Source organism: Mytilus californianus, unplaced genomic scaffold (assembly GCF_021869535.1).
Source record: "Mytilus californianus isolate M0D057914Y unplaced genomic scaffold, xbMytCali1.0.p SCAF_1, whole genome shotgun sequence".
Taxonomy (NCBI): domain Eukaryota; kingdom Metazoa; phylum Mollusca; class Bivalvia; order Mytilida; family Mytilidae; genus Mytilus; species Mytilus californianus.
In genome coordinates this window covers 14528011-14548605 of record NW_026262581.1, presented here as the reverse complement: position 1 = coordinate 14548605, position 20595 = coordinate 14528011, and the positions used below count along the sequence as shown (strand labels likewise).

General features: G+C 33.0%; 3 protein-coding genes across 4 annotated transcripts in view; 1 reads left to right on the top strand and 2 right to left on the bottom strand.

Moving 5' to 3' along the window:
* Window positions 1–20595, top strand: part of LOC127708860 (pleckstrin homology domain-containing family G member 7-like) — a 168694-nt gene that overhangs the window by 14920 nt on the left and 133179 nt on the right. The window lies entirely within an intron of this gene.
* On the bottom strand, window positions 7198–8749 carry LOC127710749 (uncharacterized). The gene is made up of 2 exons (XM_052216741.1): window positions 8494–8749; window positions 7198–8182 (listed from the first exon to the last, which is right to left on the bottom strand). Exons 1-2 carry the CDS (start codon window positions 8572–8574, stop codon window positions 7445–7447), a joined length of 819 nt encoding a protein of 272 aa, XP_052072701.1. The 5' UTR covers window positions 8575–8749; the 3' UTR covers window positions 7198–7444.
* Window positions 8901–10743, bottom strand: LOC127710301 (uncharacterized). The gene is made up of 3 exons (XM_052216124.1): window positions 9716–10743; window positions 9374–9415; window positions 8901–9088 (listed from the first exon to the last, which is right to left on the bottom strand). Exons 1-2 carry the CDS (start codon window positions 10673–10675, stop codon window positions 9395–9397), a joined length of 981 nt encoding a protein of 326 aa, XP_052072084.1. The 5' UTR covers window positions 10676–10743; the 3' UTR covers window positions 8901–9088; window positions 9374–9394.

The following is a 20595-nucleotide window of genomic DNA, read 5'->3' as shown; positions in this document are numbered from 1 at the left end:
TCGAACCTTTATTAAAAGACCACCTGTCTTAAGAGACCACTTTTTTGCTATCCCATAAGTGGTCTCTTAAAACAGGTTTGACTGTATATAGTGAAATCTATACTGTGGGGGAAAAATTTGCATGGGGGAAAAGTGACTATATGTATACGTATTGCCAATTTTTCGCTGGGGGAAGAATGGCAATGATACAACATTTCCCCGGGGGTAAAATTGGATCATGATAGTTTTCCCCCGGAGGGGGGGGGGGGGACTGGCATGAGGGAAGGATGTCCATATTACACCGGTAGTTCAGTGGTTGTCGTTGGTTTATGCCTGTCATATTTGTTTTTCTGAATTGTTTTGTTATAAATATGACCGTTTGTTTGCTAGTTTGAATTGTTTACATTTTACATGTCGTTGCCTTTCATAGCCGACTTTACGGAATGGGTTTTTCTTATTGTTGAAGGCCGTACGGTTGTCTATAATTGCTTACATCCACTTCATTTGTACTCTCTTGCATAATTGTCCCATTGGCAATCATACCAAATCTCCTTAGTTTTATATAATCTGTTAAATTTAAAATTGATATCACAACCTGTATAAACATCGGTCATTTGAAAAAGTTATGACGTCATTGCAGCAAATCAATAAAGCGTACGTCGATTAGAGAAGCTAAAAAGTGGACGTCGATTTGAGAACAACAAAAAAGACGTCGATTAGTAGGGTATAAAATTGGCGGTCGATTTGGCATGTTATTTTAATGTCGTCGGATTTCGACGTCGATTTGAGGAACGGCCGTCGATTAGAGACCGATGAGTCTTACATATATATGCAAATAGTATATATGACAGTACCATTTGGGTTTTTTTAAGGTTTTTTTTTTGCTATTATCAAAAAAGTTATTTTGTGTGATGCTACGTTTCAATATTTGGTGTCATGATATATAGTGCGACTGCAGTTTTTCTTATATTTGTTAAGCATCTTACGCCGAATACATTGTAACGTACATAAACATATAATCCCGTTGGTACTTTATATGTATAAAATAACTTTGATTGCGCGACCGTAAACGTATTATACGAGCGAACTACATTTGCGCGAAATTCAAAATGACAAGCATTTCGTTTGCGCGAAGAAATTGTATTAATACGCTTGCGCGAATCTACCTGTAATTCACCTGAGTTTTCACCTGACTTTTTATTGTGAGAATAACCTGAATTTTATGGATTTTTATGATTTTTTTTTTTTTAGGAAAATGAGATAACATGTTGGTGGTTGTCTATCATATTTGTTAAGAACATAGTTTGCATACCACATTTTCAATTCTTATATTTAAGAAATAATTTGTGGCAGCCGTATAGATTTGTTTTCATTTTACAATGGGTTGGGCATTTATATTGGATTATTTCCGAGCGATAGCGATGGGTATAATACATGTGGTAATAGCTGTAAAAAGATTGGACCATTATTGGTACGATTTGTTACTGCATTAGACACAGTCGTCCACACTGTAATTTCAGCTCACTAGTTACGTAAATTTCGTTTATGTAGTCGGCAAATTTATTTCATTTTTTATTATCAGGAACATCTGACATTATATCGTCAGCAAAACCGTCCTCAACTTCCTCCGCTGGAAGAAATGGCAATCAGAAAATCTGCGTTAACCATTTTTTTATTTCATTTGACCTATCTTTGTCCTCATTAGCTAAACCTAAATTTTGTATTTTGTCCAAGATGAAAACGACAACCTTTGACTGTAGTATTTGGATGAATTTTAACAAAAAGTTCAAATTAATTCTTTTTTTGTGAACTATAAGTAAACTTTGTTAACTTCAAAATTTCTTTAACTCGACCAATCACGACTCATTAATGTGTCCATCCACCCGACCACTAATTGAAAACATATTTGAATTCCGACCAATTCACAATCTCTAGACGTTCTTTACTCAACTAGCTAGACCAAATCAACTATACTCGATCTCAGCCCGATCTTGACCAGACCAGGTCGACCTGGTCGTATAGGGGTCGTAGGAATAGTCGGGAATTTGTCGGGTATGTACAATTTCAGTATAAAAAATGTCTGAATTTGTTAAGCCACGCCGCAGCGTAGGGGGCATTAAGTATTAACCTTGTCCGTCCGTACACGTGTACGTCCAATCAGTTAGTTTCCCTTCTCTCTAAATTTTGCCCCAACTAAATGTTATGACACGTATACACAATGCTTATTACCATAATACACAGATCATGTGCTAATTTGGATGGCGTCACTTTTATCGATTTTGAGTAATGACCCTTTATAATGCTATATATATGCAAGCGGGCCATTATTTGTGTCCCATGGACACATTCTCAATTCTATTCATTTGGTTAGATTCAGTAGTTTACAGAAGCTCTGAGTAAAATCAGACATTTAAGATATCTACGTCGAAATAAAACAGTTGGATTTGTAGGCAATGTGGTTAGTCCTCCAGAATGTCAGGTTAATAGCTGTGAAGTACCTTGAAAAGGGCGTAGAAGACGAACAAAAAGTCGTAGACAGCAACGTGCGCCAAAGAATCTAGGTGAGACAGAGGTTGACACGACGACAGCTGTATGGGCAAAATAAAAGACTTGCAGGAGTTCAACAAAGAAGACCCCAAATGTTTATAAAATAGTCCTGAAAGTAGAGTAGGAAGCTGATATGTTATGGTAGCTTTCGTTGCTCTTTTCTTGAAAATGACATCATGAAATGAGATTTGTCCTCATATTGGTACTTATGTTAGATAACAATATACATAAATTTTACCAGCCCTTTTTCTTTCCTTTCTCACAAATTAAACCTACTGTTTGTGTAATATTTGTGTATATGTATGTAATCAGTATTTTGTATAGATTTGATATCCAGAAGTTGAAAGGTTAAAGCTAGAATGTATTTTTGACGTATCCATGGCACAAACCTACATGTTTTTGCTAAAAGTGGTGTAAAGGTGTCACACATTTCCTCAAAATTTGGTCAAAAGTTGAAATTTCAATCCCTTGGAGTGATACCTTTTCTCAAACTGTTCACATATATCCATCAAGAGATCAAATAAAAATCATTTGACTTTCGTCTCATTTTTTTGTAAAGTTGCGTCAAAAAGATCGTGTGAAAAAAATTTTTGAAAACATTTGGCCCCGCTGCATGTTTGTGCCTCTCCCAAGTCAGGGACCTCTTCAATGAATTAGTACACATTTTCTTTTAGGGGCCAGATGTAGCCCGCCATCAGGTGCGAAATTTTCTCCCTGTGTTGAAACATATACATTTTGTACTACAAAAATTTCTGGATCTAAGGAAAATACGGACTGTCAAAAAGAAAATAACCCATAAAACGAGTGAAAAATAATCTTGATGTTCATATAAACAAACTTTGAAGGCTTTCTAAAAAAGATTGTTTTTGCACAATTACTTTCATATTTGAAAAAAAATCCTCCGTGGCCAAAATGCAGGATCCAATTTCCTTCCGGTGCATCTGAGATCATCCCAGTTTTTAAATGGGTTTCGTGTTGCTAAGTTTTTTGTTTTCTATGCTGTGATATGTTGGCTGCTGTTTGTCTTCTCGTCGGTTTTCGTTTTTCGCCATGGCTTTGTCGGTTTGTTTTCGACCTTTGAATTTGATTGTTCCTTTGGTATCGTTTGTCTCTCTTTTTAAATATTAACCCTCCTTGTAGAAGTACAGACAAGTACTGTACTTGGAGTAATGTTTGCGTAGTTAATCATTTGTTTAGTTAAAATCTGCATATCTAGATTAAATTATAGATTCGTTTCGTCTAGCAAATAATTATAACCCCTTATTAAATTTCACATATCAGTTATAGGACAAACGCCAGATTCTATGTTTCATCAGCTTAATAGCCAGAACATTAACCAATTAACAGATCACTGATAAATCATATAACCAAACACTTGTTTATTGGTCTTCACAGCAGGCATTTGTCTGATGACCAGAATATTGTAGATGACTGATAAGAAATAAGAAATGACCAGATGTGTACTATGGATTGTAAAAATACTGTTACACAGAAATATTTTATTACACATGAACAGATTTATAAGAATCAGTAGCAAACTGTCTTCAGACTTATGAATTTACATACACAGAAATTACAATTTTTTATCAAATTATTATTTTTCAATAAAGCAATTACTATACATGTAAATGATGTAATACATTTGAAAAGAGATCTTTTAATTAATTTAAAATTAAATCATTAGGGCTCTAAATAAGATTTTATTTTTAAATTCTATAAAATTGGAGAAAATCAAATGTATTTCCAAAAAAAAAGCCACCATTTACAAGTTTTAAGTACTAATGAAATTTTTAAAAATTTCATTTAAAATATTTTCTTCACACACAAAAAAAAAACCAGAAAGAAAATCTTATATTTTATTCTTGATACACTCTGTTTCATCATTTTCTTTTATTCTTGTAAAGAGTATAAAAAAATAAACTTAATACAGACACACAACCATATTCAAAGAGTTGTTTCTTGTTCCTTTCAAAATAGAAGAAAGGAAAGGGGAAAAAAGGGAGAGTTAGTTATTCACATTACATAACTAAAATTTCTATGATACACGGAGCAAACACATATGTTAATACAGCATGTATTTAGATTTTTTTTTACATATTTACAAGTTCTATATGATCATGTTTTAGGTCACTTTTCAGTTCTACATTTCTGCAACTTAACATTATATATGACTACTATTAGTATGAAATTTAAATATATTCCAAACACAATCATCAGTATTCCTGGCACACATCATAATCATATAAGTTCCTGTATCAATTGCACAAGTTGAAGTAGCACACAATAAAGTCCTCCAAAATAGTGTTTTTTTCTACAAATTATGAATACAGTATGTGTTTTCTGTTTAATTGTGGTCTTCATCTTGGTTAATTTTTATCTTCCTGTAGATTGAAAAAATATGTTTTCAATACGTTAAGAGTAAAAATAATTAAAACAAAAATCACTTAAAAATTCAGTTAAATTAGATAAATTTTCTTTTTTGTAAGTGAAAGCACTAACGTTTCGTTTATTGTTTTGTACACAAATCCGGCAATTAGTTTTCTTGTTTGATTTACATTTTTCATTTTGGGACATTTAATGGCTTACTATGAGGCATCGGTTTTTGCTCATTGTTGAAGGCTGTACTACAACATTAAGTTATTTCATGTCATTTGGTCTCTGATGGAGAGTTGTCTCATTGGCAATCATACCACATCTTTTTATTTTCATATATACAGATTTATCTGAATGCATAATTTATCATGACAATACGAGTTTAAAAAAATGATAACTTTAGTTTTACTTACACAGGAGTAGACATTATAGGCCTTCTCTTTCGTCTGTTGTTTTTTACTGGTGTTCCAGCTATTCTTTTTCTTTTAGTACATGAAGATGCCTCGTCCATTTTACCTTTCAATACTTTTTCATCTATACATAATTGGTCCTCAATTTTTTCAATACGTGCATCTTTTCCAAAGTCATAATGGACATTTCCACTCGCATCTTTTCTTAAGCAACCATCCTTTTGAAAATCTGGCAAAACTGCATCATGCTTCCAAGTTGTTAACAAGTAGGCAATTTGGCAATTGATAAGTTTTAAAACTTGCTTCAGTGCAGATTTTGGTGGCATCCAAAGTTTAGGGTGTCTGATTGGTTTTCCAGGAGGTTTAATTGAAATTTGGCGGACTTCGTCTAAACTAAGCAATTCTGACTTAATGTTTTGTGGGCAATATAATCGTTTGACAATTTCCAAATACAGGTCTTCGTTCAATATTCCTGTTGGCTTCTCATTTGTTAAATGCACTAAATTTTGTAATGCTCCTGGCGTATCAATTATAACCGATAACCACTTTTCATGAGATATACCTTGATATTTTGGAATAAAGTCATTTCCTCCTAAACATAATGAAATAGCAATTGTGCATATGCTTTTCCTAGAAAATCTTGATTCCAGCAATTCAATAATACCGGTTATATCATACAGTTCTGACTTTTGCTTCTGAAGGAGGACATACACCTTGTTTTTGAAGGAGCCCGATTCGTCTCTTGGCCAAAAAAGAGACAAACTAAAAAGATGAATGACAATGCTATCAATGTCTGCTGATGTTACGACGGATACAATGGCATCATTAACAAGAAGTTCATTTTTCATATCATCAAGCCAGTCTACTTGGGACATTTCAGCTTCACCTTTCCTCTGTTTTATATGATGCAGAAGTTGCTGCTGAAGAAAACCATCTACTTTCGAAAATGTTCCACGGATAGGAGTTGAGTGCGATTTATATGGGCATGAACAATCCCCTTCTGTATGAAGACATGAAGTATTTAGCACAAGCTCACTGTCAATATCTACAATAATATCACTTTTAATATCCAAATTTTGAATGTTCCTAGCTAGGTAATTGCTAATGAGTCTTTTTCCAAGTTCTGTTTGTATTAGAGCAGACTTCGACATTTTGTCATCAGACAATATTCTGGACTCTAATTTCAGATGGGATATGGAGGTTGCAGAGGTTTTTTGACGCTTAACTCTGGTAGCTGCCTTAAAATCATCAGGAGTGAAGCTGTATTTTTCTTCGCAAATTACAATGCGGTTCATATTTGGAAAATGTGATGGTTTTAAAAGTCTTCCTATAACTCCTTTTGTGACATGACTTAAATATTCCTCTCCAGATGTTGCCTTGGTTTTAAATTTCACTCCTGCAAATTCAACTGTAGCCTTAGTAATGCTTTGTCGGATAGTCTGTGGAACTTCATTGATGTCTAGAAAAACTAGGCCTCTGTTTGCTAATAATACATCAAGTTGACTGTAATCTGTGTAAGGAATGCAATGTGATATTCAGACATGATTCTGGCATTTAAAAAAAAAAACTGAAAATTATAAATTTGAGAGACTGACTCACAAAGTGAGTCAATGCACCTCGCGAAGCGAGGTGCCCTTACGGCGAGGGGTCTGGTGGCCGCTTAAGGCCCCCAGAAGCTCTGGGGTAAAATGGTGCAAAATCCTGAATTCTGGCATCTCCTGGCACAAAATTTGAAAGCTGGAAAACATCATTTTACAGTGCATTTTTTAAATAAATTTCCAATTTATGCAAAAATTTTCAAAGAAAAGTAGAAAATAATATAATATGAAAATTTAACATTAGCCATGAAGTACCTGAATCATCATATTTTCTATATATATATATATGTTCTGGTCTAGGTTAAAACTTCTCATTTAAAAAATAATAATGAATTGATGGTTACTTACAAAATATTAACATCCATAGTCTCACATACAATGTAGCCATATTTAATTTTTATACAACACTAGGCAATCCATCAAAGACAAGTCAAAACTTCTTTAAAATAGTATGTACAATCTCCATTTTATATAAAAACAGTTTTAACATCATATATACAGATATATATACACATATGTACATTAATGTTCATTGTTTCAGCTTTTCTTTGCAAGACTTGAGCCTCTTGCAATACATTGCTGATGAGTTTTTCTTGCTTTCTTGGCTGCTTTAGCACACAGTTCTTTAGCTTTCCTTTTTGTAACCATTGATGTCTTCGTTGTTACATTTAACCTGTTCTTTTTCTCTTCTAGAGCACTTCTTTTCATCTCTAACTCAAGCTTATACTGCTTACATGATGATCTCATGTTTTTTACAAGTTTGGGATTTATACCTTCATGGAGAAAATCTTGTTTGTTGTGAAAGGCAATTGCACTCTTTTCACAGGCTTTGAGACTATACTTAACATTTTGAATTGCATTGTATGTCTCAATATTGATTCTCCCAGACTTGTTGTCAATGATGTCATTCATGACGTTGAAAGAAGATTCAACTTGAGGCCCATGAAAACATGACAGTAAAGACCTCACCATTTTACAGAGACACGGATATCTTTTCCTTATATCATCCCTACCCCACCAGTGGTCAATTCTGGTTCCATCTTCAAATTCAGGCAGGTCATCAGTTTGATATTTTCGGATTTCCAAATCATAGGTGTTAGTTTCTTCCTCTGTTAACACATTGGGGGCCAAATTAGGAAGTTTCTGTAAGAATGTTAGAGTGACTGAATGTCCACTAGCATCAGGATGAATGGCTGACACTGCTTTGAGGAAAGTGTTACTCAGAGCAAGTTTTTCCTGTAATGTCTTTCCACATGCAGTATAAGCTTCCTCTACCTGAAATGGTAAACATTTTTTATAATTTCACATGATTTCAAAAAAATATTTCTTCCAGCAACACAATGTCCATATCATCAGATATCATTATACTATTTAGTTACTTATGTATTTTAAAAATATGTATTTAAAAAATAAAATTATTAAAAAAAATAACTGATTCAGAAATGTTTAAAATATACCACATATCAGCATTTGATATAACAAATACTTCAAGCACCATAGTTAATCTTAGTTATCCAAAAGCAGTCCATATGTGTGCTCATACAAAAACATGTCAAAGGAACAGCTTTAAAAATAAAAATATATACCTGTTTCAGGAAAGTTTTCACAACATGGTCTCTAGTGGACAAGCTTTGGATCAGCTTAGTAGCTTTAGCTCCCAAAAACATCCTCTCTGGTTTTAACAAATTCCCTGTAGTCTTTATGTCTAGTTTTTTCAGTTTAAGAGAAGATGTCCCCAAGATGATTACTTCTGGTTTAACATAACAACCAAGAAATTCTTTAAATAATTTCACCTGTAAAGTAAAATTGGGAAATTAACTGCAATTAACATGTGTAAAAATTATGTATCAAATGCACAAAATTACTATAAAAACATACAACATTCAGAAAACACCATCACAAATTACATTGTAAAATACCTTAAACCAGAAATCCAATGAAAATATTCATTTCTGGTGTAGAATTTGACAATTTATATCATACACATACCTGTTCTTCATGGAGTTGGTGGATGAGAGGCTCCTTCATCTCAAACAGTAAGACAAAGTTCTTCAACAGAGGAAATACTGAAGAGTAAAGTCCCATAACCATCTTTGATAATGTTCTCTCTGTAAAAATCTTATTAATGATTCTGTCTTTCCTGTCTCGGCCCTCTTTTGTTAGCTGTTTCTGGGTAAGGTCCTGGAAAAAATATAGTCTGACCTCAAAATACATAAATTTACAATAGATATACGTATCATTTCATCAAATGAAAATGAAAATAATCTAATTGATAAATATGTTTATTTGGCCATACATCATTTTGGTCCATTTATAATTGTAGTTAATTGCTAAAATATAAATAAAGAAATCCAAATATTAACTCTTCCAACTTTTGATAAAAGAATTCTAAGAAAAGATTGAATGAACATCTCATAATAATCAAGTTTCCTGACTACATTGGCATAGAAATGAAACATTACTCACCAAAAGACTATGAATCAGAAGTTAGGGAAGGATCATGCTGAACTGAAAATAAAATTGTTAAATTAAACAACATGCTCAACTGAAAAAAATAACTGTTAAAAACAACAACATGCTGCACTTCTTATCAAAACAATAATCATCACTGAAAATAAAATTGTTAAATCAATCATTAATTTATGCTGCATTTAAATTCAAATTGCTAAATTAAACATCATGCACATAAACAAACAAGTACTGTTAAAAGTTATCATGCGACTGATGCAGTTTTAAATTAATTTGTAGTTAAAAAAAATTAAACTGCTGAACAATTCAAACAAAAAACTTATGCATTAACTGTAATACCTTTCTAATTTCTGATATTCTTTCTCTAGAAGACTGTGATACTCCTAGCCTGTGGTACACTTCTACAATTGTTGGTAGAAACTTGACTCTTTCTGATTCTGTCAGCAGGGGGAAATAGAACACTGTAAGTGCATCAAAGAGCCTTAAAGTGTCTAAGGTTACATCATATACAGATAGCCATCTATGACTAACATATCTCTGTGGCATTGTATACTTAATGTTCAGCATTATGCATATCTCTTGGAACATCTCTCTAAGATCTGGTGACCATTTGAAGTCGCTGAACAAGTCATAATAAAGAAGTTCAATGAAGGACTTGAATGGTTTACAGAATGCCTTTGCTGCATTGTGCACATGATGACACACATCCCCATCAACATCTAACAAATGAGGTGCCTTTTCCGTCCTTATTCTGGTTTCAAGTCCTGATTTGGACCCACGCATCACATTGCAGGAGTCCATCAAAACAGACATAAGATTTGTCCATGGTATACTGTTTTCTTCCATGAGTGTTACCAATTTCATAAACAGTGATTCACTATTAACTTTAATACACGTCACTGATTTAAAGTGATGAATGACAACTTCATTTTTCACTGAACAGAAATAGCTAACAAGAATTGTCAGCACCTTCTGAAAATTTGAACTTGTTGATTCATCCATGTTTAGTGAAAACTGATTTGACCTCATTTCCTCTATCACAATATCTTGAAATGTTTTTCCTACACCAAACCTAGTTTTGTAAGAAGCAGTTGTCCTGCTCATATTCAATGAGTCTAATGCCTTTTTATCCCTGGCCAAAGTTTTTGATAGGTCTATCAGTCCAGGAACAAGTGAAAAGGACAGTGAGTTCTCTGCCACAAATGACAGAACCATTGATTCTGCATTCACTACTCTGTCATTCAATGGTGTAATAGCTACTGGTGCAGGTTCTTGAATTTTGGCACTGGCTTTAAACATGGGATGGATACCATACGGTACTTGTTCTGTTTCTTTAGCTTTTCCAAATGCACCTGAAACAAAATATATTCATGTCAATGTGTACAATGAAAAATTAATTATAAAAAAATGCCAATATATGTAAAACTGAAAACTCTCTAAAGTTAATATTTAATGTTGTCAAATTAAACTTAAACCATGAACACCAATAATATTCATCTTAACTGCCTGATATAATTTTTATAAATAAATGCACAAAGCCTTCTCACACCTTTTTAAAAATTAATGGCAAAAAAAAACTAAGTCCAGACCCAAGGAAAATTTGGGCATAACGGTCCCTAGAAAATTCATTTTTCAATTCACTAATCTCTCTACTAAGACCATCAAAGTTTGGGCAATGAAGAAAGAAATGTACACAAGGAAGCAGGACAGTTCTCTTTATCCTAAAAGAACATACTTCTTTGCATGAGAGAAAGATGAAATATAATAAAATGTACTTACCAGAAAGGCTGTAGTTTGAGCTACGGATTTTCAAGTTGTCTTGGTGCACTTTTTTCAGGAGATGCTGTTCCAGACTCTTCCATCCTCGACTTGCATAATTTATATCCTTCCTACACAAGTTACAATGTGCAACTCCTTTTACATTAATCTTCCTAATAAATCGACCAACAAGTTCTTTGTCTACTTTCCGCTCAAGCCATTCCCATTTCCACACATTTTTCAACCCTTTATCTAACAATTTTGTGTCAAAATCGCGTTCAACAACATTGGAAGCCATGCTGTTGAAAGCGAAAGTGATATTTAATACCGCTTTGTAATCCGATCCTTCATTTGGAGATAAGAATGATTCAACTAATCATATCGCTTTTTACAGATTGAAGTAAAATATCAACCCGGAAACGGAGCGGACTTGTGTAAAAAACGGATCTGACAAAAAAAACGAAAAAACGGAAAGTTCAACAAAAAATCGGAATCGGACAAGACGAAAAGCGGAATTCCGCTTTAAAGCGGAAGAAAATCATGTCTGGATATTACTTTTTTCAGTGCTTTCTTTATACCAGTTGATTTTTGCAGGGAAGCTTTAGAACAGTCAGGTTTTACTACAGCCTGACAGGTGTTCATATCAGAGCTGATGCAATCTGCAATTGTATTTTGTTTCTTAACATGGGCCACACGTTTTGCCTCTTTCTTCTGATCTTCTGTCATGATTTTGGATTTGATAGTTGACCTTCTTAATGTAACTCCTTTGGCTGCTTTTAATCTCTGAATTAAATTTTTTGAACCCTCCACTGTTTCTATTCCAGGCAGGTCTTCATTGGACAATTCAAAAATCTTCTGTTGACATGCATATTTTTTTACCAAAAATCTTCCAGCTTGATACGAGTTTTTGTCTAATAAGGATTCAGGTAATGCTGGCTGTGTTGGATTGTACACATTTCTTTGTGTACTGTCTGGTTTTAAACTCAGCGCTCCAACACGTGTTATAAGTTTTGCAACTGGAATTATAAACTTAAGGTCTTTTGATGATATGTCAAAATTCAAATTTGGTGATAAGTTGTAAACTGATTTTTCCCCATCATCTGTTTTATTTTGCTGGGAAAGGACTGTCTCATTTACATCAGATTTATTGAGTTCTTGTCTAAAGTGTTGTACATCTGTAAAATGGTCCACTATGGACATTCGTGGTATTACAGCATCTATAGTAGATCGTGGACGAAACCCTTTAACAGCATCTAGGTGATCCATTTCTCTTTGTGCATCTAATGCAAAATTAACGTTGCTGTTTTTATGTGGAGTCGTAAATAAACATTGCTTCATGTTTGTATGGAAGACTCCAGATGTGTAATGAACGTGCAACAAATCTACACAAAATGATGCATAGGAAGAAGCACCATTTAGAAAGGCAAATGGAAGTGATGATTTGACACAACCAAGAAGTAAGTTATAGCCATCTATACCTCCAATACGTTCGGCAATGCTGATCCCTAATATTTCTGTACAGTGTTTTAGCAAATCTTCATGTAGTGCAAATGTTGCGTTGTCTCTCCCTTTCTCCATAAATTTGTCAAGTTTGCTATACCATTTTTTATGCAGTAAGGAAATATCATTGAGCTCAATATCTTTCAGAAATTCCATGGTTTCAGGTTTATTAAGGTTTTGCATAAAGGAAATGAGGAATTTAATGCCAGTGTTAATCGTTTGATATTTTTTGCTGCTGCTTCAATATTAACAACTGAGGTCACATCTGTTAGGTCGGAGTCATTGTCTGAATCTTTCATGTACTTTAAAAGATGAAGTACTCCAGCATCTTTGTAAGCTGTGAAAAGGTTGGTTATTTTAGATTTTTTGAGGTGCAACACTGGAAATTCTGGTAAAAACTGTCTAAAGATCTTATCTGTTCTGATTAACTGAAGAAGATTTTTTGCAATTTTATGATCTGGTGCAAACAGTATTCTTTCTTTATACTCCTTTCCTGGATATCTACCTAACTTTGTTAAGATATCCAACAAAATATCTTTTAAGTGGTTAATATCATCATCTCGTCCTTGTGCAGGCGTTGGGTGTCTGCAGAGTAGTGGTGGTACATCAAATTTTCTAAATGTTGTTCGTGTTAATACATTATTTACCAGCACTGGTCCATCGTTTGTATTTGTGGACAGATTTTCAATTAGGTTCTCTGTGGGTGTTTCATCCTGGTCTTCTGTTAACTCCTGTGGATGTTCTTCAGTGGAAATATCCAATGGCTGAATACCTTCAAAAAAATCTTCTTCTTCTATGATGTCATCAAGGAATTCATCACTTTCATCCAAATTATCAAGGTTAATACCATTCTGATCGTCTGGTTCATCTTCATCAACATAATCATCCAGTTTCATGGATCGCATTGAAGTGTCTATTTCAGCTAACCATGTTGATTCCATTGATATGTCAAGATTTCCCAGTTCCTTTGAAATGTCAAGTATATTTTCATCTTCAATATCTTGATTAAATATATCTGTACATTCTGATATAAGTGTCTTTAAAGCAGGAACAAGTAGTCCGACCCCTAATTTTGTTTGTACATCTAATATTTGAAGTGCTTCTTTTTCTTTGTCTTCATATTCCAATAAAAGTTTGCATTGGTCTTTTCCAAGTTTGATTTGCTGCATACAATTACAGTTGTCAAGTAGATCACAGTCTTCTTGGTGCCAAGATTTAATTATGTATGACTGTTTAGGAAGTCCTTTTATTGTGATGGGAAGAGTACATATCTGACTTGTTCTGTTTTTACCTGGATCAGGATCAGCATGAATACTCCATCGTACTAAATTATCTAAGTACACAATATTATAGCAGTCTCTCATGCATACCTCCATTTTTGAAACTTCACCTTGTGGATCTTGATGTTCTAATGGATAGTGCTTCAGATAGGCATCGTAATATCTTTTGTCAAGGTCAGAACGTGACTGTAACCATCTTGTAGCTGACTTTAGACTTTTAGTTATCCCACTTTGTGTTGTGACATCAAATACTGTTGAGATTGAGTGGTAGTTGACAATTAGTTCTTCAGTGTTCATTTGTTGTAGTATTCCATGATATTTTCTATTAGAGATGTTAAATCCGGAGTCCAGAAGACAGTACAGTTTTCCTATTCGTGTAAATAAGTAGCCTTCACTGCAGTCAGATCTTCGCAATGTGTCCTTGTTGATAAAAAGATTGCCAAATATTGTTTGCAACTCTAATGGAACTTCCAAGTACCATTCTTTTAGGAGGTCAAAGTGCTTCCAATCAAGAGGTTTAAAGATGTGAGATGAAATATTCTGAAAACAGTATTCACAGTAAACATTGGCGTCATCGTCTTGATGTTTGAGTGTTTTCGGTTCTAGTAAGTCAATATAATCTTCATCATATTCGTGTAAAACATGAACAATCTTGTTCCCTAGCTTCCCTGAAAAATAGTCATCTCTCAAATGAAACTTGTGGTAGTTGTCATTTGTACATTGTTTACAACTTTATCCATTCAGAGTGTTTTCTTCAAGAAAAATAACTTCTGGTACAACAACACCATGTGTTTTATTTAAATCTGAACGAAGTAGTGTAGCTTGTTCCTCTAGTGACCCAAAGTCAGCTTCAGCTTTACATTCAACAAATGCATGAACGCCATTGGTATGGTTGATACATTGTGATGGCAGACACTCTGTTACAGTTACAGTGGGTTTCTGCTTGAATATATATTCCTGGTTATTTTCGACCGATTGTCGAAGACCATTGTACGTGTGGATAATATTGTTCAGTTTGACTGTTTCTCCATTTATTAACTCAGAAGCCTCTTTTCTCTGCTCATTTTCTGTGATAAATTCGGAAATGTCTCTATTAACATGCTGCCCAATTTCACAAATCTTTTTAAGTCTGTTTAGAAAAGCAGATTTTCTTGAGAAGGTTTCTTCAAAGTCTAATATGTGTGGATTTTTCCTACTAAACTGGTACTCAAATCTACATATTTGTTCCCATTCATTCTCACTAAAGTTCGCCTTGTAATTGATGTGAAGTGTTTGCAAATTATTTTCATTTATGGCTATTTTACCAAATGGCTGTAAAAAATTTACATTTACAATATCTCTGTAAAGTTCTAGTATAGATTTTGGACCGTCATCTGTCTTTCCACAAAGGACTTTTGAAATTTCTGCAGCAATAGTTTGGCAGATAGCATAGTCATTTATATGATTAAAAATGTACACTATAACACCCTGAAATGTCACAAACGTGTTGGCATCTACAGTTCTTAATTCTTTCTTTTTGGATAGTTCTAATTTCAGGTTATCTATTCTGATGGCTTTATCTCCTTCTGTTACATGTTTTCTAAGAAACCTTACTAGTTCTTCAACTTTTAGCACTGTTTCATTGTTATCTTCTACAAATGGTAGTTTTTTTAACTTTGGTACTTTCATTGGCATTTTATGATCTGAAACAAAAACACTTTTTCTCTTAATTATAGGGAATCATGAATGACATATGTAATAGTCAAATGTCACTTATTGAAAACTGTATGTTGACATTTAGATGGAAGTTTATTTTAAGTATTTTTTTTCTTACTAGTATGTCATATACCCATACCTGTCTTTCTGCCAATCAACTTGGGCTTGACTTGAGTGTATGGGTAGAAGGTCCTCTGAGTTTACAATTGTATAAGGAGCTACATATTTTAATGTCTTCCTCCCTTCAAGCACGTGGCTTAGGAGAAAGAGAAAATACATTTTGGCTTAATTTCCATTAAAGTGTGGCTCAGTATATTAGTCTTGTACAAGTTCAGATTCATATTCATGTCACATTAACATGTTTTTGTCTTTATATGCATGTAATATTTGCCACTGGACATTAAACATGTTTTTGTCTTTATATGCATGTAGTGTTTGCCACTGGACGTTAAACATGTTTTTGTCTTCATATGCATGTAATATTTGCCACTGGACGTTAAACATGTTGTTGTCTTTATATGCATGTTATATTTGCCACTGGACGTAAAACATTTTTTTGTCTTTATATTCATATTATATTTGCCACTGGACGTTAAACACCAATTCATCATCATTATCAGTCTTTCTATTACGACAAAAACTAAATGGAAGTAGAGGGCCACAAATAAATTGATTGATTATGTTGGTGGCTTTTGGAAATTCTTAATATACTTTTACAAAGTCTAAATTGAATACATACCTGTTTATCCAAAGTTCTGTTGAAATTCACTTTTGCATTCAAATCTCTTCATATCTGTCTATATCTTTATGGTCTATGAAAAACATATGAGGTTATATATAATTTGATAAAATAGATAAAAAAAAACAATATTAATTTTTTCCATATTATGTGTGTTCAAAACACAGCTATACTATTTTTGTCATATTAAATATTCTGCAAATAACTTGTATTTGCTATTTACTATTAATTCCAAGTTAACTATACAAAGCGGTCACTGATATATTCAATATAATATATAAAAGGGGGAGACTAAAAAATTGTCCAGTCCCCAAGTACCTATGATATTTTAAGAAAAATGAAAATAAATGAAGGCATGTAAACTTTGTTCTCTCAAATATGAAGTTGTACCTATTTTTTTTTTCCAATACAGTCTTTGGAGTTTAAAAACTGTTTTTTTTTTAATTAAAAGCTTTTAAAATGTAATGACATAAAATTCTTAAATATCAATAAGTATAACTTTATATAAAAAAAATGCTACAGAGAAACAGAACATTATTTTTTTCAAAAAGTTAGTGGTAAGAATAATTTATAAAAAACATACCTTTAAATAATCTAAGTCTGTCTGTAATACATGTACACTTGTCTTTCTTGAAAGTTTCTTTTATGATGTACACATTTATTTTTCTTGTGGTCAATGGTCTGATTACCATAGTTACAGATAAGAGTTTCATACCAAGTCACAGACTTTCAAATCTCACCAGCAGGGGTGCTGATAAGAGGTTGTAATGGGTTGAGGGATTAATTAACATCAATAAGTTGTTGCAACCTGATATCTCCTAAATTTTAGGATGAAATCTGGCGTTTGTCCTATAACTGATATGAAATCTCAAACGATAAAATGTCGTTCTTAGATGTTGATGTAATCAAAGGTCAAAGATTTACAACACATGGCATGCTTGACCTTGACTACATTTTAAAGAAACCAATTCTTATCTGTTTCTGCACAGATATAGCTGTCACTCACAGCATGTATTCAGAGGATTTATTAAAGGTGAAGCAATACGGCAAATTAGAAACACAAGTGACCATAACAAATTAATAAACAATCTAACTAATTTCAAAGTGAAATTATTAGATAGGGGTTATGATAACGTGGAAATAGATGATAGTATTACTGATGCTTTATCAATTGACAGTACTGAATTACTACAACAAAAACAAATCAAAAGAAAAACAAAATATTCCATTAGTTTTAATAAATAAATATAATCCATATATACGTAAAATAAAGAAACGTATTATGAAACACGGGCATTTATTACAGTTAGACGAAGATTGTGTACAAATATTCAATACAGCACCAATTGTTGCGTATAGCAAACACAAGAGTGTTGGAGATATGCTTAGTTTGACAAACTACGAATTTTATATTCAGGAATAGATAACCTGATCTGTATTTGGCAAAACGTTCCGGAATCTTGGGCCTTTTATGATCTAATGACTTTTTTAATCGACCTTTTGTACACGAAACACACATACAAAATTACAAGCATCATATCTTTGACTATGATGCATTTTTTCCCTTTGATATTCAATATTCGCGTTTTTTTTTTCTTTTCTTTGACGTATGAATATCTGATTAAAACAATAACCATTTTTATTTATTTAAGTATGTTTAAAGTCATTATAGTACTGCAAATTAAGAGGAGATATGATTGATTGAATGTTGTTTTCTGACCGTCCAGTGACAAATACTTCATGAATGTTTATGACGGAAAGTAATGTAGAGAACAATTTTCAGACAAGAAATACGAAGTTGCACGCGTTGTCGTTGAAAAAGAGCAGCGGGAAGGCGGGGGACAATTACAAATCATAAGTACAATAAATACAAACAAATCCACTCTGTGTTTTTGTTAGATGCATTTCTATTTGTATCCATCTGATGAGTTAAGCCTTTTTAAACTGATTTTTATAGTTCGTTCTTATGTTGTACTGTTACACCACTGTCCCAGGTTAGGGGATCCCGCTAACATGTTCAAGACCGCCACATTCTGTATGTATGTGCCTGTCCCAAGTCAGGAGCCTGTTATTCAGTGGTTGTCGTTTGTTACTGTGTTACATATTTGTTTTTCGTTCATTTTTTGTACATCAACTATGCCGTTAGTTTTCTCGTTTGAATTGTTTTACATTTGTCATTTTCGGGACTTTTATAGCTGACTATGCGGTATGGGCTTTACTCATAGTTGAAGGCCGTACGGTGACTTATAGTTGTTAAATTATTTATGTGTCATTTGGTCACTTGTCAAGAGTTGTCTCATTAGCAATCATACCACATCTTCTTTTTTATAAACATCATGGTAAAAAAATTACACAATATTAATTCGCAATAGTGTTGGATAGTTTTGTTTGATCTTTATTACTGTTACAGTTTCACAATTAAATAATTAAAATTATCACATGGTGTCGTCTTATGTCGTATGATACAATGTATGTTATTATTTACTGTTCTGTAGTTCTGTAATTTATTTTCGTAATGATTGCCTAAAATGTTAACTTGGCATGCCATACATGAAAGAAATGCGGACGTTAAAGAAAGGACTTTTCACAAAAGCGTCAACGGAGATTAATAGATTCCAGGGCCACGATTTCGTCATTTATAAAACAAAATACGTGTTTCTTACGGGTAAAGTTGTACTAACATTTAATGTTGACACCATTCATTGCCATTATCAATCTGTTGAGTATAGAATTTATAGTCAAAACTTGTTTTTGTTTAGAATACACCATTCCATGGATAACATGTTTAACAAATCTGTGCAGTTTTTACGCTACAAAGACATATCATATGTATGCTTCGACATGCCAATCAACGTCTGTGTCACAGTGTTCCAAATATTGAAATTTAGTCAAAAAGGAACTATTTTAGGATGAACCAGTTATTTAATAACTTTGGTTTCAGTTAGTGATTTACATTCCCAAAATTTCTCTGCAGTTTGTCACAGTTCCTTCTGATTTGTGTCAAACCCCGACAATCTGCTATAATCTCACTTTAAATTCATACAATAATAAATACAGGAATATTCTGTGTTCCTTTCTCGTAGATGTAAAATTTGTCGTAAAAAACTAGCCATTTTAGCACGAAGAAAAGTCTTTTTGTCGAATCCAGCGAATACCGGAAATCATCTCCGGTCCGCAGTTCGTTTAAATATTTCGATGATTCAATGAAAACTGACGATTTTTTTTCACCTTTTTTTAATTTTTAACTATGAGCGTACCTACGGCCCACTAAGGTATTTGAACTACATCAACATTTATATTCAAGGAATGTTAGGTTTAAATATTATCGTGGGCCGTAGGTACGCTCATAGTTTAAAATGCAGAAAAAGATTTGGAAACTGCCATTTATCTGCCGTTTTCGCGAATCTTGAGGTGTTTACAGCAACAAAGCATGAATAATATCAGCTAAAGTTGACAAATCTATTGATGTTTACAAAAATATAGGTTTTAAACTTTAAAAATATAGTACTATAATTTATGGCATATCACTTTTAATTTGAATCGAAATCGGGGGCCGTTCTCTGATGCTTATCGTACCTAGCTTGTCCTTTTAGTTATTTCTAAACAAAATATTTCATAAATTTATAGGATACTTATATAAAAGAGAACTTATAAATAATTTAACAAAAAAACAGCTTGTGTTTATCTGTTTATCTTTTAAAACAAAAAAGTTATGCACATCTGTCGGGAGGAAAAATACGTCCACAAATCCGAATTTTGAGCAAATATCTGAAATTTTGACCTCATTTTACTCAAAAAGTAGCACATGAAGGTATATTTTTTATTACATATTTGATTTAAGCAGGTAAAAAATAGCCTATATATCTTAAAGGGAAAAATTCTCACATTCAGAAATAAACTGTTGGATATGCCCTTATATATATAATTGCCACGGCAGGGACGTACATGTGAATATTTGTTAGCGAAAAGGCTCTGCTGGGTACATAATTAATACATCACCCGAGACAGAGATGATATAAGAAAATTATTGTTCATGTATGCCGCGTTTCCATTCCACTTGTTTTAAAATTACCCGGTGCCAGTGTGATAAAATCCACTAATATACCAGGCAAAACATATGAATATATAAAATGTAATAATATTAAAAAATGATTTGTTTTTCAATAAACTCGGACTTGATCATTAAAAAAGTTTTTTTTTTGTTTTCAAATTATCGCATTATACATTTCATTTCTATAAGTACTGAT